The sequence below is a fragment of the Heliconius melpomene genome, chromosome 21 (genome assembly GCF_056956725.1).
Source record: "Heliconius melpomene rosina isolate 202511_hmr_F chromosome 21, ASM5695672v1, whole genome shotgun sequence".
NCBI lineage: Eukaryota > Metazoa > Arthropoda > Insecta > Lepidoptera > Nymphalidae > Heliconius > Heliconius melpomene.
The window spans coordinates 6,598,151-6,624,838 of NC_140409.1; the positions used below are offsets into that span (position 1 = coordinate 6,598,151).

At 34.0% G+C, this 26,688-nt stretch overlaps 4 protein-coding genes across 8 annotated transcripts in view; 1 reads left to right on the plus strand and 3 right to left on the minus strand.

Moving 5' to 3' along the window:
- fest (wurstfest) lies at window positions 1-9,168 on the minus strand. The gene is made up of 8 exons (XM_085206598.1): window positions 8,962-9,168; window positions 8,546-8,725; window positions 5,767-5,852; window positions 5,354-5,524; window positions 4,468-4,611; window positions 2,896-3,036; window positions 1,296-1,418; window positions 1-915 (listed from the first exon to the last, which is right to left on the minus strand). The coding sequence occupies exons 1-8, from the start codon at window positions 9,037-9,039 to the stop codon at window positions 813-815; spliced, it is 1,026 nt and encodes a 341-aa protein (XP_085062724.1). The 5' UTR covers window positions 9,040-9,168; the 3' UTR covers window positions 1-812.
- A 1,529-nt stretch (window positions 9,169-10,697) lies between these two features.
- Tudor-SN (Staphylococcal nuclease domain-containing protein 1) lies at window positions 10,698-17,118 on the plus strand. Its single transcript, XM_085206516.1, has 9 exons — window positions 10,698-10,857; window positions 11,176-11,297; window positions 12,544-12,847; window positions 12,929-13,099; window positions 13,184-13,409; window positions 13,950-14,169; window positions 14,244-14,447; window positions 14,520-15,498; window positions 15,577-17,118. The coding sequence occupies exons 1-9, from the start codon at window positions 10,807-10,809 to the stop codon at window positions 15,988-15,990; spliced, it is 2,691 nt and encodes an 896-aa protein (XP_085062642.1). The 5' UTR covers window positions 10,698-10,806; the 3' UTR covers window positions 15,991-17,118.
- Window positions 17,119-17,427: 309 nt separating this feature from the next.
- LOC146527060 (proton-coupled amino acid transporter-like protein acs) lies at window positions 17,428-22,995 on the minus strand. Of its 3 annotated transcripts, XM_085206518.1 has the most exons (10): window positions 22,110-22,995; window positions 21,656-21,713; window positions 21,421-21,571; window positions 21,135-21,341; window positions 20,766-21,041; window positions 20,504-20,682; window positions 20,246-20,415; window positions 18,616-20,150; window positions 17,635-17,675; window positions 17,428-17,469 (listed from the first exon to the last, which is right to left on the minus strand). In XM_085206518.1, exons 1-8 carry the CDS (start codon window positions 22,117-22,119, stop codon window positions 19,906-19,908), a joined length of 1,296 nt encoding a protein of 431 aa, XP_085062644.1. In that variant the 5' UTR covers window positions 22,120-22,995; the 3' UTR covers window positions 17,428-17,469; window positions 17,635-17,675; window positions 18,616-19,905. The 3 variants fall into 3 exon arrangements, with proteins under 3 accessions (XP_085062644.1, XP_085062643.1, XP_085062645.1); XM_085206517.1 differs by having other exon boundaries at window positions 21,421-21,713; XM_085206519.1 differs by lacking the exon at window positions 20,766-21,041 and having other exon boundaries at window positions 21,421-21,713.
- A 113-nt stretch (window positions 22,996-23,108) lies between these two features.
- trio (trio Rho guanine nucleotide exchange factor) overlaps window positions 23,109-26,688 on the minus strand; it is a 63,144-nt gene continuing 59,564 nt past the window's right edge. For all 3 annotated transcript variants that reach the window (XM_085206510.1, XM_085206509.1, XM_085206512.1), the window contains 3 exons: window positions 26,413-26,649; window positions 25,503-25,694; window positions 23,109-24,849 (listed from right to left, as the gene is read on the minus strand). In XM_085206510.1, the coding sequence (XP_085062636.1) occupies window positions 24,739-24,849; window positions 25,503-25,694; window positions 26,413-26,649 (540 nt within the window). In that variant the 3' untranslated portion in view covers window positions 23,109-24,738. The remainder of the gene's footprint in view (window positions 24,850-25,502; window positions 25,695-26,412; window positions 26,650-26,688) is intronic.

Consider the following 26,688-nt stretch of genomic DNA (forward strand, 5'->3'; position numbering starts at 1 on the left):
TTTTTAATAAATCAGTTTATTTCATAGATATTTATTTTATAGCAGTTTGAGTCTATATTATCACATTTCTAATTTAAGTTATATAATGAAAATAACGCAACAACCGAATACATTGATATTCTTTCGTAATATCCTGTTTCTTTACTGCCATGAAGTGGATAAGTATATAACAACTAGCTAGGTACACTGAGAAATGCTCTACCGATGTGCGGAATAAAAAAAAGACATTTATCCCTTATAAATGTCTTTTTTTATTATATTTCACTGTTGAACGTGTCCTGAAAGTCTCAGATTTATAAAATGAACAAAGAATTATAATAAATCATTAAATTAATCAACCCGTAGTCGATCGTTGATTTTATATAACACTTATAACGCAACTGTAGTCTTATTTACTATGGGACAAGACATGGCAGTAAAAAGCTATAAAATACATTTATTAATATTCAAGTAGTAAATGGTAATGGTGGGGTATAGGTATGGGACAAAATATATTGTGGATTAATATTTCACTTCCTTCAGGATCGATCTGCAAAACTCTTTAAATCTTATATTGTTTATAAGTTCACCAAATACAATCAACGACGAAAACACTCGTTTCATAACACTCAGCAATTAAAAAACCAAAATATAAATGTTTCGTTAGTTTTACAGAACAATCAGGTTGTAGAATAGGTAGTTAGAAATAAAATTAAATTATAGAAACTGTTCGTTGCCGAGAGCTATTGTAGGTAAGTCCTGTACAACATCATGGAATTAATACTATAGTGATTAAAGATTAATGTGAAAAATTAAATAATCTGATGATATCTTCAATAGACTTTTAGTTGGTTCTTGTCGTCGAAGCCGGCGGAATGGCCGGCGTTGCGGACAATGAAGGAGTTGCCGTCAAAGTGCATACGTCTTTCCCCACGCCTGTGATGCATATTATTTTGTTTTGTAGAATATATGACCGAATAACTAAACTAAACTTCCCTAAATTGTAAAAACGAAATGGTATCAATTGGGGTTTAAGTATCAATTATCTAATATCAATTCAGAGCAATAAATTGTTCTCACTTTCTCTCTCTGGTAATAAGCCCAACGACCCGAGATCAAAAATTGGCCAGGTGTGGACAACGGAATATCTTAACATTAGGTTACTTTTGTCTACTTGCTATCTACATCTAGTGTGTCTTCCGGAATTATTCAAGTGATGATAAAATATTTATTTAATAAATCAAAACTATAATATATTAGAACATAGGCACAAAAAACATATTTTTTAAGTTATCAGATAAGTGTCCAACGTTTACCTTACAAACAAATGTTGTGTCTGCCCCAGGGAAGCTGTGCAGTGCAAGAAGGGACTTGTAATAGATGCAGAGCCATTGCTTGGGCTTGTACGTAACTGGTACTTATGACTGCAGCGATGCACTCTACATAGCAAAAACCAATCAAACACTATATATATAATTTATATATAGAATATTAATAAGAAAACGAGGCCAGTCGTGGCCAAGAGTTGTGGGTTCGATCCCCACTCGAGGAAAGGAAATATTTATTTAAATTTATATTTTCATTTCTTCGCTCTGGTGTCGAGGCAAAGCGCGGTGTTGAGTTCCGAGTTCCACTCAACGCGCAATGCCTCCAGAGTGTGGCGGAAAGTGGAGAACGGGGTGTCTTAACACAAGGTTCCCCCTCTGCCTACCCTGCTGTATCCCGACAGCGTGAAGCTGAGAATAAGAAAGTCTTTTATATAGTATATTAAAAAATTTTAGTTGATTTTATTGCTATTTTGGCATTATCCCAATACATATTATTAATTAAAATGTTATATTTTTAGAATTACTGTTCTAGATTTCGTTACGAGTGAAACCAAGCCCAGCCCTGCGGTACAAGTTATGTAGGAATGGATATTACAAACTTCACTAAAATACCATGGAACTTTCAATTTTTAAAATCTCTACTCAACATTATCAATGTTCAATTCCATTGTACTCACAATTTAACATCAATTTTATAGGTATTGCTATTCAAATTAAAAATGCTTCATATAAAAAAAATAAAAAAATTTAATTATACTTATTATTTGCAAATTTTCATCTTAACTTTTAGGGTGGGGGAGAACAGGGCTAGAAGCTACCGAGGTAAGTTGTACCGATGGAAATAACTTCGCGAGGGTGAAAATATTATACATAATAGGCAAGTCTTGAATATAGTGTATTGCAGGTTCACGTTGTTGTTATATTCAAATTACTTAGGCCAAGTGTTTCAGTATTTTAATTAGATTATCTATTTCGGTGCACTATGATTAAATGACTTATGTTTGGTAGTCGTTGATTTTGTATAGACTAACATTGTGTACTAACACTCAAGTTAGCATAAAAAAATAAAGTTAATTAAAAATAGGAACTTTGGGCCCCGTATTCCGCTATTAGTAATTCTTTTTATGTATCCAATGCTCTATAATATAGAGTGCTGTATAGTGAGGTCATATAGTGTAGGGGACGGGCCCCATGTAACATTTCTGCGTCCCCTCAGCAACAAATCTCAATGTCAGTAGCTCAAAGTGATACCTTTGCATTTAAATAACGCAAGATAAACTCTTGATTATGTCTTATCTTTCGAAAAAGTATCCGACCAAAATGAAGTCTAGTTATGTTCATTAGGTATTTATAAAAATTAAAGGTGCAAGCATGTTCCCCAAAATGCTAGTTTTTTTTGTATAATCAAGTTTTCGATACGCAGTCGACCTAATAACTTGATGTATGACTGATGAAGATGAAAATAATTCACTCCCCCGAGTGAGGAAGGACCACAATATAACCATTGTGTTTACAGACAAAAGCTGTCCACAATTATATTAATATTTAATTAAACACTTCATCTCAATTGTCTTTATAATATAGATACCTTACAAGTCCATCCGCAGTCTGGCTGACTCTAACGTTGTTAATGATCCAGTTGTCTATGCCGTCGTCAGTGAGCCAGTACTGCACCGCTTGGAGGAGGGATAGTGCTTCGTTTACATATGACGGTCCATGGCGAGATTCACTAAAAATGATAATGATAATAATACGCGATGACTCCAGAATTTGGCGGAAATTGGGCAACGGAGTATCTTAACATTAGGCTCCCTCTGCCTACCTGCAGCAACATGCGTGATATCTAAGCCGAAGGAAGAAGTAAATAAAATATTATATACTTTATATCTTGCATTAACAATAGTGAATCTAAGACTGAAAATACAAAGCTTAAATAAAGGAGGGAATACAATCGACTGTCTGCGCGCCGCACCGTGATAGCAAACACGCGCTACAATGAAAACGCAGTGTTACCGCCTGGCGCTGCGATAAATAACAATACAATATGCTTTGGCAGTTTCAATTCAAATAGTCATTACACAAAACTATTTAATTGTGTGTGTTTTTACAGAAATATAATAAACATGTAATTAATGTACATTTAGTACCATTTTTAATATTGTGTACTATATGCAGTAAGTATATTTATTATATGTAGTGTTTGTTATAAAAAAAAACAAATAGTTATTATATTCTACTCTCGCTAATGACCGACTTACTAGGAAAGTTTGAAAATAGAAAAAGCAAATATTTTTAGGCAGAGCATATCTCTCAGTATCTATATATATAAAAGGACTTGTCCTCACTGACTGAGGTAAGACGCATGCACAGCCGTAACCGCTGATGGTAGAAACGTGAAATTTGGACAGATGTTCACTTTCATAATCTGGACATCCACTAAGAAGGGATTTTGAAAAATTTTAATCCTAAAGGGGTAAAATAGGGGTTCAAAGTTTGTATGGAAAAAAAATTAAATCGGCACCGATTTTTATAAAATTTGAAATTTAGATTTTTAAAAGTATTTAATTGAACACGTGTTTCATCGTTTTCTAGAATTCTCCCTCTAAGGGTGCAAATAAAGGGTTGAAAGTTTGTATGGAAAAATTCTTAAATCGCCACCGATTTTTATAAAACTTGATATTTAGACCCTTAAAAATATTTAATTGAACATGTGTTTCATGGTTTTCTAGAATTCACCCCCTAAGGGTGCAAATAAGGGGTTGTAAGTTTGTATGGAAAAATCTTTAAATCGCAACTGATTTTTATAAAATTTGAAATTTAGACTCTTAAAAATATTTAATCGAACACATGTTTCATGGGTTATTAAAATTTACCCCTAAATACGCAAGCGAAGCTGCGCGCGTCCGCTTGTTATGTATATACAGAGTGGAAGAGTCAGTGCTACTTTTACGGGAACAGCAAATGGGGTAAAACATTTTTAAACCGATATCTAATCAAATTAATCAATTAAGAAAAATTATCAATTTTTTTTTAAATTGTATTACATTATTATAGAATAGTTAAAATTGTGGTTTCATTTAAAGTGGTGCTGACAAAAACACAGTTAAACAGTATACGTATTAGGTAACTTATATAATTATAATAAAAATGGGCGGTTTACTTGTAAAAAACATTCAGTGTAAAATCTTGACTCATGTCGAGAAACGTGTCTGTGGTAGTGCGAGTGCCTGCTGCATCCACCAAGTATACTAGAGCACATTGTTCAGCCGTAAACGATACTCCCTTGTACCACATCTTGGCATACCTGGCAAAAAGTGGAGAGTCAATAAGAATATTGTCGAAAAGAAAATAGTGCAGAGATAATGATACTACATTATTAACCCTTTTCACTCCAGCTGGATTTACTGTTAGCTTTTTAATGTCGCAAATACAACGGCGTGCAAAGTGTTAATATAAAATCCTTATAAATACTCGATTTTTATTTAAAACTCAATTGCTTTTACTGTATAATGACCTGTGGATATTGCCAAATGATAAAAGAATATCCTTTGACGGGAGTGGGGGTCTCATGTCCGGAGAGCAGTACAAAGGTTTTCACAAAGCACAAAGAGTGATGGGCTTTTGCCATTTTTCATTGCATTATACAAAACGAGCCCTTTGACTTTTAATTAAGAGACGTTGAACGCATAATTGAATGCATTTTAATTAACTTTGCCAAAAACGTACTTAAAAGCTATTTATAAATTATATAGGAATATTAGTATAACATTAAAATATTATTCGGCGAAATGTGGGGAACAGAATGAGAGAACAGATGTACAATATAGATGTTAGGTAGGTAGGTACGTACTGATTTGCCCACTCTTTCTTTGTATGTATAAGATTAAACTACACATTTTCCTGTTTGAGCAAAACATAAAAATCTGCCTGTATATTTCTTAATATATCTATCGAAGAACAAAGTGTATTGGCACTCTTTTCTGTGTACCCTGTTTGCGGAATAAAACTGGAGATTGAAAAAGGAAAAACATATACATGCATCTTACTTGTTATTTCCCTGCTGGTGTCTTGCTTGAATCTCAACGCGAGAACCGTATTGGTAGACGCGGCCATTGGGATGAATGAGCGCAGCGGATGCACCAGACCGCGACAACGCAAGGATAATGTTGTTCTTAGCGTTAGTCAAACGTACAGCTCCATCGATGGTCATATCTACCCTTATATTTGACATAATCAATATTAAAACAATTATTTAGTAGTATAATTATTTTATTTTATACTAACGACAATATGATTGTAGCAGGTAGGCAGAGAGAACCTGGGGACATAGTGTTAAGACACTACGTTCTCCACTTTCTGCCGAATTCTCGACCCATTGCGTAGTTAAGTCCTTTTTTATACTTATGTGACAGTGACAAAATTACCTAATTATTATATTATGCATAGCAATTATACTAACTTAACTCGATCCCTTAACCGCATACAAACGGTGCCATGCGGAGTCACGGAAACATTATAGGTCGCACCACCTATTCCATCCGTTACCTACAAATTACAATTGTATAGATATATGACTAGCTTTATTAAAATATTCACTAGAGTCTGCCCGCAACTTCGCTTGTGTGGACTTTACGGCTTTTGTCGAGTTATGATTCAAACTTGCAGCAAGTAGCAGTCAAAGCCAACCTAGTATCAAGTCAAGACACCTTAAACTTAAAGGTAAACACATCTTTTCACCGTTTCATTTTAGCGTAGATAATTATTGAAATTATCTTATTGTAGTTTTTATAGAATCTTTATATATTGACAGAAAGTCAAGATAAGGATTAGCCGTCTCAAACTGAAAAATATTTAATTCCACACGCTACGTACAAAATATGCATAAGAATAAATTAGATTTATACAAAAAAAAATAACAGATTTTTCGAGAAGTTTCTGCGTAATGTGCACCTTAAGTGTGAGTTCATGCTTAAGTAGCGAGACATCAAGTTGAAGACGGAGCATACATCTTGGCTCGTACAGTGAGCTCCTAAATGGAATGCAACTTTCACTTTGTACTTAGTACTCATACGATATACATCGCGGAGGAATATAGCTGTTATCGTGCATAAGACAAAAAATATGATTCTGTAATTTCTTCTTTGATTTTAATTAGTCTATTATCTATAATGCGTATAATAAAACAATAATAATTACTTTTCAAGATCACATTGTAGATAAATATTAAAAATTTATCTAGAACATGCTCTTTGAAAAGTACATTTTTATCAAACCTTCCATGCATTACTACAACTAGGGTTTTTTTTTAATAAAACAGTAAAATATTTAAGACTAGCGGACGCGCGCAGCTTTGCTTGCGTATTTAGGGGTGAATTCTAATAACCCATGAAACATGTGTTCAATGAAATATTTTTAAGAGTCTAAATTTCAAATTTTATAAAAATCGGTGGCGAATTAAGAATTTTCCCATACAAACTTTCAACCCCTTATTTGCACCCTTAGGGGGAGAATTCTAAAAAACGATGAAACACGTGTTCAATTAAATACTTTTAAAAATCTAAATTTTAAATTTTATAAAAATTGGTGCCAATTTAATTTTTTTTCCATACAAACTTTGAACCCCTATTTCACCCCTTTAGGGTAAAAATTTTTCAAAATCCCTTCTTAGTGGATGTCCAGATTACCAAAGTAAACACCTGTCCAAATTCCACGTTCCTACGCACAGCGGTTATGGCTGTACGTGCGTCTTACCTCAGTCAGTGAGGACAAGTCCTTTTATATATATAGACTAGCGGACGCGTGCAGCTTCGCTTGCGTATTTAAGGGTGAATTCTAATAACCCATGAAACATGTGTTCAATGAAATATTTTTAAGAGTCTAAATTTCAAATTTTATAAAAATCGGTGGCGATTTAAGAATTTTCCCATACAAACTTTCAACCCCTTATTTGCACCCTTAGGGGGTGAATTCTAGAAAACCATGAAACATGTGTTTAGTTATATACGTTTAAGAGTTTGAATTTCAAATTTTATAAAAATTGGTGACGATTTAAAAAAAAACCTATACAAACTTTCAACCCCTTATTTGCACCTTTGGGAGAGAATTCTAGAAAACGATGAAACACGTGTTCAATTAAATACTTTTAAAAATCTAAATTTCAAATTTTATAAATATCGGTGCTGATTTAAATTTTTTTCCATACAAACTTTGAACCCCTATTTCACCCCTTTAGGGTTAAAATTTTTCAAAATCCCTTCTTAGTGGATGTCCAGATTACGAAAGTAAACTTTTGTTCAAATTTCACGTTTCTACGCACAGTGGTTACGGCTGTGCGTGCGTCTTACCTCAGTCAGTGAGGACAAGTCCTTTTATATATATAGATAACGTAAAATTAATAATAACATATTATATATACTTAGGACAAAAAGTTGCTTTTAAAAATGAAACAGACATAGAAATAGAAGAGTGAATTTTGCTTGGAAAAGATATTACTTAGTCCTTAAAATAAATATTCAAAAGTCATAGTTTGCCTATGGTACCTATCTAAGAAAAAAGGATGCCAAACTTGGGCTTTATCTTGGAAAACTTTAATAAAATTAAAACATGTCAAAGAGGAATGAAACGAAGTATGTTGGGAGTGACGTTGAAAGTCTTGCAATTTAGATATTTGTTGTTCTTTTTTTCATCTATCTGTTTGTCACCGAAGAAATCTTCTGAAATATTGAATAAATTTGGATGAAACATTTTTTATAGTGTTATTAAGCATAGTCTGGATCTACGCTGTAAGTAAATTTGACATAGCAGGCCATAGAAATTTTTAATAAAAGTTCTGGGCCTGATAAGCATCTCCTATTGACATAAAAAAAACGATCTGGATGATGAAAATAAAAAGATTTAGCCTTATCTTTCTAAAATGTATATTAATTTTCATAAAGCCGCCATTTTAAAATCTAGGCTTCCCGCCTCGAATGAAATCCCGCGTCAAATGAAATCCATTAACAAACGGATTAGACATTTTTCAATAGAATCAATTTAGTGACATGAAATTATTTTAAAAAGATTTTATTTTTGTGGAAATCTTTAATTTGTTAATCACAATTGTTATGTAGTATGTGATTGTGGTTATTTACGAATTAATAACTGCCTATAACAAAAAAATAAGTAAGTACTAGCTAATAATAATCACAAATGTATCAAAAAGCGAATAGTGTAGTTCCATTTGATATTACATTTCTTACCTCTAGCTCTCTCCAAGTATCAGCATGGAATATATCGTCACCAGGATAAAACGGAGCTTTTCGCTGTAATGGAGCACGCCATGGAGGCTGCCAACCAGATGCCCCCACTAATTCTGCTTGACCTAGTCCACCCTCTAAAAACTTACTATAATCTTGAAAGGTCGACAAACTTGACTCCTCCTATTACATAATAAAGCACTATAGTATTTGTAGCTTCGATGTGTTGGAGAGCATAATCGTGGTGTTAAATATAAGTAATGGGTGCGTTTTATTCCTAGTGCAATTAAAAACTCATTACATATTAAAAACATATTTCACAATATTAAAAATAAATAATAAAAATATTTAAACAACAATAATGGCTTTTATTATTGTTAAAGTTATTGAAAATTAATAATTATTTATTACAGTCATACTTGGTTATAAGAATGTGCTGTATACACGCTTCTGGGACGAACAGCCATTACGTCTTTTCTATAATCAGCGTTGGCCATATTTTAAACGCACTGAACTTTGTTAAAATTACTATTTTAAAAAATATATTTCTCACTTTCGATACTGACAAATACTACATAATATAAATCATACCATACTCGGTAAGGGATTTGAAGGTGATTATTAATTGGGCCATTTGACATAATATCTATTCCTTATTTAAATTTCATAATACTATTTCGTATTTCTACAGGGCGATGATACGAATATTAACAGCCAGTAATGTAAAAAAAAACATTAATAAAAGCCACACTTTTATTACTCATCAATACAATTTAATAAATACAGTCAGTATGGTATGTGTCTCTATATATAATAAAACAGTAAAAATAGTCTATACATTTAGTATTTTTGACTAAAATGGATGGAGGGATACTTAAAAAGAATAATAGAAAGAAAATATATAAGATTTTTTTAATTTCTTGTCTATATGTATGATCACGCTAATCTTTGAAAGTACTGAACCGATTTACTTAAAACTTTCACCAATAGTTTTATTTTAACTCAACTTAACATCTAAAATTTGTTTCAAAAAACCTACAACATTATTGATTTCTACAAGCTATCCCTACTGCTAAAAATAATTTTTAATATACAATAAATCCTTATCAATTAATCATATTGGATACCGGTATGGTACCGAAGACTTTCAGCTTTAAGAGTACCGCAATAACTTATTCTATAATTTTATTATCTGTTGTTAACAAAATTTATCTAAATGCTTAAGAATAAAAAATAACTATCAAAATAGACACATATGCCAACAAATAACTTATTTTGTATTCGTGTTCATTAACAGATAATATAAAAAAATTATTATCGTAAGCATGTGAAAGTGATTTTAATGATTTTATTGATAGTCCATGTATTTTAGTATGTAAAGGCGGCAGCATTCTATATTAGAGATCAAAATATATCCCTGACAAGAAAAGAGTGATGTATATCTTTTCGATTTCAGGATATATATGACTCTTTTACATCTTTCATTCATTTAGCTCAGTACGGTTCAGAGAGAGAATAGACAGCTAAGACTAAAAATATATCCGTTATATAAAATTTAGTTCTTTTATTTCAGATTAAAACTTAATAGGGCGAAATAAAACATGTGAAACTGTAATAATGGAATCTATTAGAGTCAATGATTTTCCTTTATACATGAGACCCTTAGGCCTGTCAACCTAAAATCTAAATAAATACATATTTTTAAACTTGTTTTTTTTTAAGTTGGCGTATTTAAAAATCGTTGGCTGTATAAAATAATTGAGATGTACCACCATTACATTTACATTTGCACATATTTTACATTTAATATGTACATTATGCTATTTTCTTTTTTCCTATTTATAACGTACACTATTTAATTATTTTATTATGTACAACAAAACAGCTATGCGCCCGCGCGTATGATGTCGTGCCGAAAATCATTAGGTATCTGTCTCTCTCATTTACATGTAAATTGGTATGTAAACCCATCTCTTTCTTTCTAACTCTGAACGAGCAGTAGCACGTTATGAAAATTGACTCTTAAGTATAAAGGTATAGAGATATATTGAACCACATGCGAGCTAAAGAGTTATTATATCTTTTGCAAAGAGATATATCTTTCTTGTCTTTAGCTCGCGAGCTACTCATCTCTATGCTATATCTTTCTTTAATGGTAACACTGGTGGACCGCCACGTTTCGCTAGCCCTGGAACTTGCTCGGTCGTCAGTGAATTTTATGTTCTTATCCATTTACCACGTTGACAGAATAATTTGTATCAAAGATGAATGCGCCACCACCAACGCCTTCCTATAAAATTGGTATCGTGAAACAGGTAAGAGCAATGTTTCATTTTAATTAAATAGAATTATATTGTAGATACTAACACCACGTGCCCATATCGTTTGCCCTGTTGGCATGGCGTCCACAATTTTCAACATAACATTGATCGATTTTTACTTCGATATGTAACATTTTATTATATCATTTACATCCGATATTAATTCACAATTTATATAATTTCTTTTAAGATTTAATTTATTTTCGAATAAACAGCTTGCCCAGTGCAATAGGAATCTATGTAGTTAACTATTTGTTTCTTATTGAGTCTTTTTTTTATGATCTCAAAATATAACATAAAAATATTATTAAGGTACTATCAGGAGACACGGTGGTCATTAGAAAACAGCCTCAAGGTGGACCACCACCAGAGAAAGTGATTGCTCTTTCCAGCATCACCGCGCCGAAACTCGCTCGTCAAAAAACTGCCAACAAGTAAGTAACACCTTTAGTGTTGATAAATGTAATTTTACACATATTTATATTGAAATAATAATACAATTTTGTATAAAATGTTGTGTGCTTAGGTCAAGAAGCAAACTTTTCATTTAATTTTCACGAAATGCTTAGTGTTGTAATTGTACTTTCTCTACAGTAGTTGGTACCTTAACTTTCAAAGTAATTCATATCAATCAAATCGTTTTCAATTATTATTTAGTTTTGCATTTTATTTACACTTGGTTGAGGGACCATTCAGGTGTAGGGAATATTAGGTAATTTTTATTGATAACTAATAACAGCTGGCTTACATTGACAGCATATATCTTTATCGGTAATTTATTAATTTACAATGAATAGTATACAACATGAACAAAATCCACTTAAAACTTTAAATTTGTATACAAATATTATCTAATTGTTAAGAGAGAGTAAAGGAATCCTAATTTATGATTGTGTTGTTACAAATTTTTACTTTATTCCTAAACTTAATTAATGACATATATTCAATATTAAAGATTTTAAAAAACCTAATGTTTCCAAAACTATGCAATAGTTATAGCCTCAGTCTACTTGTGACAACTACTGACTGGCACTGGACTGACTTATATGCACTGTAATTATTGTGTTTAATACTAAATATAAATATACCTGATTAATCCAGTGTAAAAATCTGATTGAAACTGTGTAAAAATTGCAAAATGTCAATTATATTTTTATAATAGTAGTTTCCAGTTTATGTTTGTGAAAATATTTAAGTGGAAGTGGCACTAGTGGCACTAGCTTAGACAGTAGACCATTATTGTGCATTTAAAGTAGTCCCATAAACCTATACTTGCGTTACAAAGCAAAGCTCTGAGCTCTAAACCTTTACCAATTTTCTTTGTAATAGTTATTTCTTTTAGTAGGTGTGAATGTATAATTGTTTTTAAGTATATTAGCTGTTGCGATTGTGCTAAGCGAACTTGCTGCATAAACCATGTGGACCCCATAGCTAGGAAGAGAGTGGTCCTGGTTTTTTTTTTTTTTTTTATAACTATGATGACATATCTATATTTTTTTTATATTGACCTCTGCTATTGTAGTTATATTTTGAAAAGTTGCTATGTGAACTCATTAATTGTTTGTGTATTTCTATCCCTAAATATACTTTAATATATGATTTTGTTGTACAGTAACATTATAAAAGCAAACTATAAACAATATTGTTTGATGTAATTTGTTAACATTTTCTATATTACAGTGACACTGAGACAAAAGATGAACCTTACGCCTGGGAGGCTCGGGAGTTTCTTAGAAAGAAGTTAATAGGTAAAGAAGTAATATTCACTGCGGAGAAACCACCTAACTCTGCAAAAAGGGAATATGGGTCGGTTTGGGCTGGAACAGATCCCTCAAAGGATGAAAATATGACAGAAGCTCTCTTGTCTGAAGGGCTTGTTAAAGTGAGGGAGGGAGGTCGTAATATTCCTCAATTGAAACGTCTTGTGGAAATTGAGGAGGTTGCTCGTTCTCAAAAAAAAGGAATATGGGGATCTGAATTGCAGGTAAGATAATCATGTTTATAAACTGAATAAAGTGTATGTAAAATAATAAATATTCTTATCATTCATATTTTCATTGTTTAGAACCATGTGAGAGATATCAAGTGGACAGTTGAAAATACAAAACAATATGTGAACAAGTTCCATGGACAGCCAATAAAGGCAGTTATTGAGTATGTCAGAGATGGATCTACTGTCAGACTGTGCTTGTTGCCTGACTACACACCTATAACAATGATGCTGTCTGGAATTCGAGTAAGTGTCCAAATTATTTTATATGCTAAAATATAGTTTCTAATTATAAATATACAATTATTTAATTTATTTTCCATATCACAGTGCCCTGCAGTAAAGCAAGATGGTGATTCTGAACCTTATGCGAAAGAAGCCCGTTTCTTTCTGGAATCAAAATTGCTACAAAGGGATGTGGAAGTGATCTTAGAATCTGTAAACAATAACAATTTTGTTGGGACAATTTTACATCCACAAGGCAATATTGCAGAAGCTTTGCTTAAACAAGGTTTTGCAAGATGTGTTGATTGGTCACTAGCTGTAATGAAATCAGGTAAAATTAAAATTTATATCATACTAGTGGACCTGGACGCGGCTACGCCTGCTTGAACTATAAGAATATTTTCGCGTCATTCATACTCATACTATGCTGCCCGAAGGCTAGGTCATCTCGAATCAGTGACATCTTAATTATTTATTACAATGTTATACAGTAAACTATAATTTCAATTTAGATAAAATGTTAAAACTGACTATTATATTTATTTTCATAAGGATGAATATCAAAATGTCGCGGTAACGGTTACGTAGCGACGCGACGGTTGTTATTAACATGGCAGAATAAATTGCATGTCAAATTAGAAAGTACTTTAAAATATATTAGTTTATATGTGTAATGTTATATTATATAGCCTATAGCACTTCTGAAGAATGCAGCTTTCATACAAAACAAAAACAAAGTAAATCGGACCAGTAGATCCAGAGATCTTAGCGTTCTAACAAACAAACAAACTCTTCCGCTTTATTATATTACTATAGATGTAATATATGTAATAAATTGGTAAGAATGTAAAACATTAGTTCAAATTCATAGGTGCTTCTTCACTTCGCGCGGCAGAACGTGCAGCAAAAGATGCTAAACTACGAATCTGGACGAACTATGTTAGCAATGCGCCTGTTATTGCTGCTAAAGACAAAGACTTCTCGGCAATTGTAATGGAAGTTGTAAACGGAGATGCACTTGTTGTAAAACAAATTCCGACAAATATCCAGAAAAAAGTCTTTTTGGCTAGTATTAGGCCACCACGTGAAAAGTACGACAATATAACATTTGTATGATATGTATTTTAAAATATTTTTCTAAACTAAAACTTGGAATTCCTTTTAGGAGCAGTCCAGATGAAGAAGGAAAACAATCACTTAGGCCTAAAGGCTTCAAACCTCTGTATGACATTCCCTGGATGTATGAAGCGAGAGAATTCTTGCGAAAAAAACTGATTGGAAAGAAAGTAATTGTAACTGTTGATTATATTCAACCAGCTAAAGACAATTTCCCTGAAAAGACCTGTTGCACTGTTGTGTCTGGTGGAACGTGAGTATGGCTTTTTAGATTTAACATAGACCTTTTTGACATATTTACTGAATCAAGATTTTTTTTTTACAGTAATATTGCTGAAGCATTAGTTAATCTTGGATATGCAACTGTAGTCAGATATAGAAATGACAATGACCAGAGAAGTTCACACTATGACAAATTGCTTGAAGCTGAACTCAAGGCCCAGAAGTCTGCTATTGGTGTTCATGCCAAAAAAGATATTCCAACTCATCGCATCCAAGATACTAGTGGTGATTCAGCTAAAGCAAAGAAATTTTTCCCATTCTTGAAGAGAGCTCAGAAGACTGAAGGTGTTGTGGAATTTGTTGCTAGTGGATCTCGTATGCGAATCTACATACCCAAGGAATCAGTTCTTGTGACGTTCCTGCTTGCGGGCGTCAACTGTCCACGAGGCGCGCGCCCCGCCGTTGGGGGAGGCGGCATGCAGGAGGCTGAGCCCTACGGTGAGGAGGCCCTACAGTTCACTAAGGAGAGATGTCTACAACGTGACGTCATCGTTACCATTGAGGAGATGGACAAAGCCGGCAATTTTATTGGGTGGCTCTGGGTTGACAATGAGAATTTGTCAATCTCGTTAGTTGAACATGGGTTAGCTTCCATGCATCATACTGCAGATACCTCAGAATACGCACGCGCTATTAAAACAGCCGAGGAAAATGCTCTCAAGAAGCGCATCGGTGTTTGGAAAAACTATGTTGAAGTTGATAAAGAGATAGAAAAGGAGCGAAATGCTCCTGTACAAGATCGTATTTTAAAATATGAAAAAGTTATTGTTACAGAAGTTACTCCTGAAGGGACATTCTATGCTCAAAACATTGAATTGGGTAACAAATTAGAAACACTTATGGACAAAATTCATCAAGAGTTCAAAGCTAACGCTCCTCTCCCTGGATCTTACGTGCCAAAAAAAGGTCGTATTTGTGCAGCACGTTTTTCTTTAGATGATCAATGGTACAGAGCTAGAGTTGAAAAGCTTATGGAAGATAAACAAGCACAGATTCTCTATATTGACTATGGGAACAGAGAGGTAACACTAGCATTTGATATTTAAAATTTGTACTGTATATAATATTACATAAAAGCTAATACGTAAATGTAATTATAGGTAGTAAACCAGTCTCGACTAGCCCAACTGCCCGCTGGCACGGAGTCGGAGCCACCTTACGTGACCGAATATGCGCTGGCGTGCGTAAAGTTCTCCAGCGACCCGGACGACAAGCTGGAGGCCGTGCGCGCCCTCTCGCTCGACACGCTCAACAAGAAGCTGCTGCTCAACGTGGAGGTGCGCGGCGCCCTGCCCGCCGTCACGCTCGTCGACCCCACTGCCAGCACTGATATCGGTAAGAACCTCATCAAGGAGGGCCTCGTGGTGCTGGAGCACGTCCGCGAACACCGGCTGAGCGCGCTGCTGGCGGAGTACCGCGCGGCGCAGGAGCACGCCAAGAGCTCGCGACTCAACCTATGGCGGCACGGCGACATTACCGACGACGACGCCGTGGAGTTCGGCGCGCGCCGCTAGCGCGAGCTGCCCTGGTACGACGCCACCGCCTCACCCTCGCACAAGCTGCACTGCGCCACGTGCACCTCCCCGCACGTGGAGTCCATCATCTACACGGTCATATACGACTTCCTGTAAGTTCCCGCGGCGCGCGGCATGGCGGCGTACCCATGAACCGACTTAGTGTCATTAAGATATCCTTCCAAGTTTCGGATCTGCCTTCCCAAATATCAATTAACTTCCTCTACGAGTTCGATACATTTTTAAATATTGTGAATGTTGTAACAGAGCGGCGGCGGCCATCGGCTGCGTAGTGTTTCCTCCGGACGCGCTCTCGTGTGGCTATTCTTGTGTCCAAACTCTAGTAGTGTAACGTTGAGTGGCACCTTTTGCCCTTTGATACAATAATCACTTTATATATTGTCTACATATTTTTATATTTCGCTAAGACAAACTGAATTATTAAATATAATAGTTAATTATACATAGATAATTGTGGAGACGAGGACCTCCTCTCTACTCCTCTGATTTAATTTACGGCATCACATTAAATATTAATATTGTAAGAAATTTCAATTGTTATATCACTATGCATTTGTGCGACGTATCTATCATTGATATTATATGTCATTAATAGTAATAAATGGAACCCGCTTTGAATGTGTGCATATAGAGATATCGAGATGTCTATCTATATATTTGTCGCATCCAGTACGTGCGTATTGTATATTTTGTACCTCTGTCTAAGATTTATTCAAACTAATAAGGTTTTAAACAATTTTACAGTTTTTAAAGTAATGCCGAACTACAGTTGTTTAATGTTAGATAAGTGTGATTTGATCTAAATAATATATAACAAAATATGGGAAGTCTGAATGTAGTGGTAATATTATAAGAATTTTTTACTTCATTATTGTTTAATGTTTCGCATGTTTTTATTTCATACTTTCAGATGCAATGTTCTTTCTATTTTAATTATTTTAACTATTTTAACTTTTTTTAACTATTTTAACTGACTATGTTTTTACTGCCTATTTAATGATTTTGTTACTCATTGTGAGAGTACCACACGGTGCGTGGATTGTTAATTCTACTCGTACATATGAAATAAATATTTTAGGAAATATATTTTTTCTTCATCTTATAAAATGTGTTTGTGTGATAGAGACCTTGTATTGTGAAAAATCTTTCATTAAATATAAATTAAAACAGATCTATTACAAAAAAAGTCTATTTAAAAAAAATAGAAAAAAATAAATACATTGAAACGTTGGATACTAAATAGATAAATGGGCAACAGATTAACAAGTAACTAAGTTAGTGAGTCAAGAGAGCGGGGGACTGGGGAGTTGGGCAGAGGTCGTCGCAGCGCGCGGTCCAGGCGGTCGATATCGCGCAGTTGGCGCAGCTGACGCAACACAAGCCGCACGTGGGAGTCCCGCAACGCGCGCACCTCCCCTGCCCACGACCTCTCAGATGCTCCGGGACCCTCTCGCAAACCTGCGCATTGCATGAAACCAGGTATTGATCAACTCTCCACTACACGAGCTATAGGCCAGACTACCTCCAATTATAACTAAATATAAAACAAACTCTGAATATGAACAACCTTAATTAGGACACGAATGCAAATAAAATGAATCTTTATTAATAAAGTATTAATACCACTGCTTGAAGAGTTGTCTTCATTTTCAGTCGAGCAATATCTGCAAAGTGATGAATATAAAATTATACAAATAGAAAAATTACTATTGGTATATTTTTTTATACGCACAAAAGTGAAGGGGTACGAATACCATCGCTTCGAGGCTAGGGTATTATAAATTGTTAAAAATTATAAATTAACGATAAATTGTCTAAAGTTTTCTATCTACGGCATAGGTACTACACCTACCTACCTTAGGACTACAAATAAATTCTATGATATTTTAAATAGTTAAGATTGCTTTTGAGGTACCTGTTTGTTAAGTGTAATGCTCGAGTTTGAATGGCGAAGTCGCAAGGTTTTCGATCGCACGATTTCTTAGTTAAGGGAGTTCCGAAATGATTTCTCGCGAACTCGTTGGTAGCAAGAGTTAGCGTAGCTGAATTTATGATTGAACGTAATACTTTTTTCACTATTTTCTCTGAATCCTTGTACATTACCTAGTGGTGGAAAGTTTTTGAAATTAAAAAAATAGTCCTTTGCTTTTTTTTTCAAAACGGGATCGATAATTAAAATTTAAAAAAATGTTTAACTAGTTACCGGTTGGAACTACTTTTTTTTTAACTTTATTGCCATGCATATAGCAACTATGCGTGTAGTTCTAAAAAAAGCAATCACGTGATATTCGTAGCACTAGGGCACTAAAGGTGATTCCTACGACACCCCAGTGAGAGAGACCCTTTAGTGGAGTTTTAAATAACGTAAAATATTATGACTTTCTGTCCTATAAATTAGATCTTTCGTATGCCAGCGGGTGGTCGGATAAACTTGCTATTGTTAATATTTTTGAAATTCATAATATATTTAATATCGTATAAACTAAGTATGATCCCGAAGAGATCATCTCAAAGCTTTCCCCTTGTTTTAATTTATATTCAAAGTGCAATATTGACCTCTTCTACAATTTTAGTATATTTAAGTATATGGATAAAATATCTAACCTTCATATTAGGTATTTGTTGTGAATGGTTATATTGGTTCGCTGTATTATACGTTGCAGATATTGGTATGAGGTATAACGGCGTCGATGGTGGATGTGCCGAATAGTAAGCTACTGCTGGATGTACTCTAAAATCATTTACATTTGATGAAAGTACACAAAAAAAGAAAGAATTTTAACGACTTTTAATAGAACTAAACTAATGATGCGGACAAACGGCCCGGGATGCTTCATTTGCTGTGTGAGTGACCTTTGTCCACAACACTCCAGACTATACACTATCGACCGTCAGTCCTATTTTAATAGTTTTTATTTATTAAAATATGTAAAGTTTAATATTAAACAATAGTAAACATATAAGTTTTTTTGTAGAGTTCCTAAGCATGGATATACAAACTTAACATATTATTTTAAATAAAATATTACCGAACTGGTGAAGAACGTGAAAGCTGTGAAGATGAATAGCCACCTGTACACCGAGCAAACTATATTAAAGTATGATTAAATAACGTGAAACAATCCTTAAAAAGTATTTGGCAATTCTTACAAATCTGGCGTTTTCTGCTTGTAGGCACTGATCCACAGATGATGTCCACCGTAGAGAATACTGGATTCATCTCTGCGTTTGGTGCTTTAACGAGCATATAGTTGGTGAACTAGTAAATAAATTATTTCTATGGCCGGCACTTCCTTACTACGCTTTGCTCGATTAAGAATACCGAAACAAAGAAATAATATTCAAACAAAAAAATTTGCTTAATTTTAACTGAATTTTCCTAACTATGATTGTCACTGAATTTTTAGTTCATAAAAGTACATAAAAATTTTGTAATGCTTCGATCGACGTTTTTGACATTTCTTTATTTTTTTTAACACTTGTAATAATAAGATAGAAAGCAGTAAATCAAACGTTTCACAGAATTTAAACAGGTTTTATTTGGAAAACATAAGTAGATAATATAACTTGACACCGCAAAATCAAATATATTTGTTACGGTAGGTATATTTGAGTTAACATGATCTCCACCAATTAACTTATATATTTACTTAAATAAATAGAAAAATAAAGTATAAAACAACAAAATATCTTCACAGTTTTACACAGTCTAGAAGAGGGAACCGACGGTAAGATCCTAGAAGGACGTAGTTTACGGATAAAAGAATAACTCGTATATAAATATGTATTACATATAATACTATTAATAAGTCGATTTTAATAGATACATTAGCACGTTACCTAAATATTATATATAAACACAATGAGAGGAGAAAGTTCAATGTATAATTCCCATCACTCCTCCGAAGAAGCTGCTATTTCGAGTAAGCTTGTATAACATCCCGAAATAAGGCATGTGAAACCAATTAAAATAATAAAAATGTCACGAACAAGTCTATACCGGCACAGGCCGTAACTACTAGGATACCACAAGCACACGTCCATCAGTCCAGGGAACACCATGGCCAATAAGGAGAGGCATAACGCACCGAATAAAGCTATGAATGGGCCTAGTTTTGGAACGGCTATTGCTATCAACCCTGAAAATTTATTCGAATCAGTATAATTAGAAACAAATATTAAAAAAAAATATTAATTATAATTATTGTTTTTGGGTACATCGCAATAAACTTACATGGAAAAACAACAAGAATAATTCTCAACATGTAGTCGACAACTATAAGACGTTTTCCAGTGAGTCTCTTTTTTATCTTACGCCATAATATATTGTATGCCACAAAATTTTGTAAAGGAAATGTAAGAAATATTGAGAATGCAAATATAATCTTAGCTGCTTGAGCTTTCCTGCAAAGAAAACATTTAGTATTAATACCAAAGAACAATTTATTATTAGTTTATAAATAGTTATCAGACTAGTACTTTCAGGACTTACTTCTGATCTTGAGGTAAGTTTAATGTGAGTGACGCTTTAATATCGTCTCCGTATTTAAGGTAGCCAAATACCCCCATCAACAAATAAAGACCCATAATAACAACCATGCCAATGTCAAAAAGACCAAACAATCCTACAAATCTCTTCGGATTCTCCATATTGTATTCTAATGCTAAAACCTTTCAAAGTAAATTAATTAGTAATTAAATTTAAAAATATAATTATATTTAAGTAATAAATATTGTAAGACTGTAGTAGATACCACTCCAACAGCTTCAAGTGCAAACAAAGTAGTTCCGATAAAAACTGGAATATCTCTAAAATCTCTCAGCTGCATTTTTTCTTCGTCTATTGTAACGTCATCTTCGATAAGGTAGAAGAAAACCAAAACGAAACCAAAGAGAGTAACAATGTTGGAAATTGACGAGAATGGAGTCAACAGCTTGAGATCTTTCACGAGACCCATAATTGTGAGCGGTATTATAAGAAAACACAGATGTATCCGTAACGACATTTCTTGACCGTGGAAATCACAAACCTACAAAATAATTGGACTTAAAACTTCTATGCAATTAGTAAGCTCTTTAAATTTAATGATATGCAAAATATATAAGTAATACACAAAAAGTACCTGTTTAATATTTTCAGCGACAAACACACAATAGATGCAACAGATGCCAAGTTGCCAAAGCACAAGCACCGCGTCCACGAAATAGTAAAGGATCCTAGCTGCCCAGCGCATGCACGGGGGGCCCCCCTGTAGCGCCAACAGCATGGACTTCGGGTATGCCAAGTAGCCACGTCTCATTCGTTTGCAAAGTTCATATTGCGCCGCAATCTGATGTACGTAGCTCGTATCTAAGTTACATTTCATTGTATATGTTCTAAACAACTATCGGTAGGGAACATAGACTTACAAGTAGTTGGATACAATATGTGGCAAAGGAGCCAATCAACAGGATACCGACAATGCCAAAAATAACACCCACTCTGCTTACAGCGTCAGCCATTGCCAACACGCCAGCGCCAATGCTACCTTTGAGCAAGTGTATCATGGTATCAGAGTAGCTGAAAACAGATTCGCAAGGGTTATTAGTGTTTATAAGTATATCATAATAATAAATGATCACTAAATTTTTTGCTTTTACTAACGAAGTGGGTTTTTCTACTTTTCTGTGCGCATGGGGATCAAATGATTCAGCGTCATCACCTAAAATGTATTAATCATATTAAACTATGTTTTTATTACAATAACAAATGATTTAAGAATGAAGGCAAAATATTTAACACCAGTTATTTGGTCCACAATACCGGCCATAAACTCGTATACAAACATTTTGCTTTAATAATAAGTTTAGCTAATTAATAAATATAGTAATTATTATTATTTTTCAAAAAATATGTATGGAAAGTGGTAAGACGTTTCAAGTCACTTAAAATGACAATATTACATAGAGTATTGTAAATGTATTATATCTTATTAACAAAGAGCTTTTATATGCAAAAATTGGATGAAACCAGTTAAAGACACTTGAGTACACAATACTAAATACGTTACTTGAATTTTAATTAAATAAAATAACAAAAGTATATAAAAAATAAAAACCCAAGTGCATAAAGTATGTTGTTAGAACAGTATGTTGTTAGAATCGTTATAGTAGGTTAAAGTTATGAGTAATTTTCGCCTTAAGGAAGCATATAGCATATTAACGTTACAGATATAAAACAAATATATAAAGTTTAAAACAATAATTACAAGCGCAAACCATTAAATACATTTAAAATTATATAATATATTTTTTGGTAATTTCAAAATTATTAGGCACCGACTGCCAAATATCTTGCACAAAAAATTAGAAAAGAAAATAAGCTTAGTGTGATTCTAGAGCATTATTTCTTTGCGCTTAACCTCTTAACAATTAAGTAGTTTGACATTTACATATTTTCATAAAGTAATAGCTCTAAGTATGTACGTTTAAATTTTTGTTATATTGAATTAAATGTCAACAGGAAATATATATGAATCTAAGAAATCTATATCCTTATTTTCCGAATTGTCGATCACTGGTGCCATTATATGCTAAACTGTTACTAAAACTGTAAAATCCTGAAAAGAATCTAACAATTATTATTGAGGAGATATTTAATGATACACCACTTGACAATGGGCGTATCTCATATAACTTCCCAAGGGTGGTCCTTAGCTTTGTAATACACTCAGTCTGGTAAACACATTAAAGGAGGGTTCCTTTGTTTGACGCAGTCGGGTCAACAGGTTTTTCGACTATGCTGACTAGTCCAGACTATAATTTATTTCAATACTAATATTAAGTAAAAGTAAGTAATTAATTTAATACTAATATTGAGTAGAATACTTCATGATTGGATATATTAATACGGACGCCATATTAGGCTTAAAAAAACTTTATTTTCTTTAGCTTCACGCTGACCTCCGGGGAAGGGATCGTCTTAACACTAGGTTTTCTCCTCTTAGGTTTCCCTCTGCTATGTGCGAAATTCAAAAAAATCTACTTTATTATGCACGTCGTTTCTATTACTTTTTCTCACAATTTATCTCACACAACAAGGAAAATAAAACTATAAGTATTTCACAAAATTATATAATGAAATTTACTAAACTATAATTCAGAGTTACATAGTTTCTGTTATAATATACTGTTATAGTGGAAGTTTCACAAGCAGGCTGCAGCGACTGCAGTGCGGCGCTTCGCCAGAGGTTCCTTACACACCCCATATTACTCTACGGTGCCACCAATAATGATTTGGTAAGTTTACATAGTGTATCATAAAACTAATTACATTTCTTTCTATTTTTAATGTTTTAAAACGAAACACGCATTGACGGGTTTGATTTTATTACAATATAATAATTTTCAAAATAATAAAATTAATACCACATAAAATATTGGGACTAAAATATGTATAAAAATTGTTAGGGATAAATATACCAATAAAACGTCAATTAAAAAAAAATCTTGAATGGTTTCTGTTTGATCCATGCAAAATAATTGTCTATAAATATATTTTGTTGATTAAAATTGGTCGTATCGTATGCCCACAATACGTGTTATGATGTTTATTTTAAAATAATTAAAAAAATAGTTGTATAGTAATAAATATAAAATAAAAAAATGAGTAAAATTATAAAAGGGATTGCAACATTGCTCAGTCACAAGCACGAAGCGGTACGACCGGGGGCGGGGCTTCATATCTAACACTAAGGACTAAATTTTTATATGATACTTATATATAGAGTTCACGTTACATTTTTTTTTTTCTTAAATATCTAATTTTCCAATTTGGTCACAAATTAAGATAACTATATGCTCGTTAAACTTAGTGATATATACAGTTCAATATTATTATAAAAGTAAAATACACAATTTAAATAGAGAATAAGCACGAAACATTATTTTAAGCAAAAATCACAGACGCTTTCCTCACAATCGGCCACATAAGGACACATAATTCATTTACAATCTGGCAACTTCTTGTTTAATGTTATTACTATTGACATATTGGGATAAATCTAAGATGTGCTAAACATTAAAACGCCAATTACAATTGATTTGTGGTCTATTGTTAACATCTGGCAAGTAAATACAAGTATGTTGTCATGTTTGCCCTGGATTAAGATCTTTTTATGAAACGGCACGATCTGTAGACAGAGTTTCTTTGTGGTCAAACACACACTTTCTAATAATTGATTCACTGTAAGTGTTTCTGTTATTATGAAGGAAAAAGTGTTCAACATTACAGTTATGATGTGAAAAACGAACTACAACGTCGGGACTGTTACAGGAATCGACGTCATACATAGGTGGGCACAATGACTATATTACGATGCTATGCGATGCTATACTTAAACAAACTAAAGCTTAATATATCCTCACGGTGAGCGTGTGCAACCAGTGACCCGGTGATCAGCTCTCCACTTTCACCACTCACCTTGTTACGTGTTTTGTTCATTTTTTTAAATCGTAAAAACAACAATCTTAATAAACGGTGCTATCCAAACGAAGCTGTCCATCGTAAATAATTCCACTTTTATTAAAAATCTTGTGACGTACTAAATTTACACTTGCGTGGACAGAGTTAGGTTGAATTACATTCGATCCAGAAAGATCAGCGTCATAGTCGCTCTGGACTATAAAGTATGTATGACACAAGTTGTTCGGTTGTGGTAGTCAGTTGGCATACAGGACGTCATCGCATCAGGTGTCGTTGGGGGAGCGCAGGGAGTGCAGCGCGTTGCCGAGGCCGGAAGGACGCCGCCTCTCCAGGAACGTTTTGAGCTGGCTGGCCGACAGTATTGTATTGCTCGCCTGTTACGTTAAAACCATTCAAATATCAACATATTAACATATTAATTATTCAAATAGACTTTAGCAAGCTCTTTTGAATTGTCCAAAGAACATAGAGCTACCAAAGCTAACAAGCTTGGAAGACAGTTCTGTTGAGAAGAGCTGGCAACATGCCAAAAGAATATAGCGAATATTCTATTAATAATAGGAGTAAACTGGAATTATTTTATTTTATAATTTAAGTCATAAATGACATGAGCACATGGATAGAGTACGCATGAAAGTTTAGGCTAATTTTTATATCTAAAGATCACATTGTTGTCATTTTGTTAAGATATTTATTATTAAAATTTGTTATACAAAATTTTATCAACATAAGATTAAGAAGTGCGGAGAAGAGACACATTCAGTTTTTTTTAACTTATTTATAATGTTAACATCTGTGTAGGCCGATTTATTTTAAGCAATAATCTTTGGGTAGCGCAAATTAGTAAAAATCTTTGGATATATCTTTATAAGAACTTATACCTTAGTGGAGCTCCAGTCATTCTACGTTTGAATTTTTATATGTTTTCTAAGAATATTTTTCTAATTATATTAGTGTGGATATTAGAGTGATCAGAATATTAGTGTGGAATAACACTTTGAAACCGTTAAAAATAAAATTTCAATACCTCTTCGAACCAGGGGTCTCTGAGTGCGTCTCGTGGCAGCAGACGGCGCGCGGGCGTGGGCTCCAGTAGACGCCTGATGAGCGCCTGAGCGCGCTCGCCCACGCCCGCCCAGTGCTCCGGGGGGAAACAGTAGTCACATTTTATTATATTCGCTGTCGTCTCCTCGATAGACTCGTCTAGGAACGGCGACAACTGGAAGAGTTTATGATGACGTCATTATTAGGCATACAATGCTGGTAATATAACAAGTATTATGTTACACGTTTATACAACTTGGGAGGTATTAACCATTGCTATCTACAACTTTCTGGCAGAACTCGAAAACCGTTTTGATCGTTTGGAAATTATATATTATCGGGTGTCTTCCTTATACCGAAGCAAAATATTCCTGTCTTTGCTACTAATCGTAATCGAACAATTTTAAATTACTGTCCTTGAGGTACGGAACCAATTACGGTAAGTTGTTTGCCTTAGAGCAGCATCTCTGTAAACTTTTTTTTAACTCTCTATGCCGCTTCAGCGCTGTTTTGTTTGAATAAATTAAAAAGGCAAAACATCTCGCAAGTGACTATTATTTAACACAACATCAGTCATTTTCAAGCAACTAAAAGTCTTTGAACCACGATAAAATCACTAATACGTTAAAATAGATAGTTTCCTGTTTGTATCCGCTTGGTTTATAAGGTATCAGATATATCAGAATCGACTAGCACTTGCTTCTGGGGAGCTGTATATTGGACAAACAGCGAGAATTTCATGGATAAATCAAATTTAAATAAATATTTCATTTCCTCGAGTGGGGATCAAAACCACAACCAGTCGCGTTTAAAGTCACGCTTTGTGCCCCTGCACCTGGGCTACGACAAGATTACGACTAACATAAATTAAGAATAAATAAAAGTTGTCATACCCCTGTTAGAAAAACATATAGGAAAACGCCAGCAGCCCAAGCGTCCCATGCCGGTGCGGGCGGCCGACCGAGCACGCACTCCGGCGGCGCAAACTCGAGCTGCGCCGGCGCCGGTGGCAGTACCGCCGTGCCCTCCGCACCGCCCTGCCCTTCCGCGCCCAGTTCCACGGCGGAGCCCAAGTCCACTAACTTCAGCTGCGGCTGTGCTCCACTCAATTCAACGAGAATGTTCTCCGGCTGCGACAATATAGAATGAAACTAAATAAATTATCTTTT

What these genes read in the sequence shown, in the direction of transcription:
- fest (XM_085206598.1), bottom strand. Translation starts at nt 9,039, where the DNA reads ATGGCCAACGCTGATTATAGAAAAGACGTAATGGCTGTTCGTCCCAGA. An exon ending in CACCAGCAGGGAAATAACAA is followed by an intron (nt 4,612 to 5,353) that starts GTAAGATGCATG and finishes ACTTTTTGCCAG; the next exon opens with GTATGCCAAGATGTGGTACA. An exon ending in ACACAACATTTGTTTGTAAG is followed by an intron (nt 916 to 1,295) that starts GTAAACGTTGGA and finishes TATGCATCACAG; the next exon opens with GCGTGGGGAAAGACGTATGC.
- Tudor-SN (XM_085206516.1), top strand. Translation starts at nt 10,807, where the DNA reads ATGAATGCGCCACCACCAACGCCTTCCTATAAAATTGGTATCGTGAAA. An exon ending in AAATTGGTATCGTGAAACAG is followed by an intron (nt 10,858 to 11,175) that starts GTAAGAGCAATG and finishes AATATTATTAAG; the next exon opens with GTACTATCAGGAGACACGGT. An exon ending in CGTCAAAAAACTGCCAACAA is followed by an intron (nt 11,298 to 12,543) that starts GTAAGTAACACC and finishes TCTATATTACAG; the next exon opens with TGACACTGAGACAAAAGATG.
- LOC146527060 (XM_085206517.1), bottom strand. An exon ending in CACTTGAAGCTGTTGGAGTG is followed by an intron (nt 20,683 to 20,765) that starts GTATCTACTACA and finishes TTACTTTGAAAG; the next exon opens with GTTTTAGCATTAGAATACAA. An exon ending in TATTCTTGTTGTTTTTCCAT is followed by an intron (nt 20,151 to 20,245) that starts GTAAGTTTATTG and finishes ATAAATTTTCAG; the next exon opens with GGTTGATAGCAATAGCCGTT.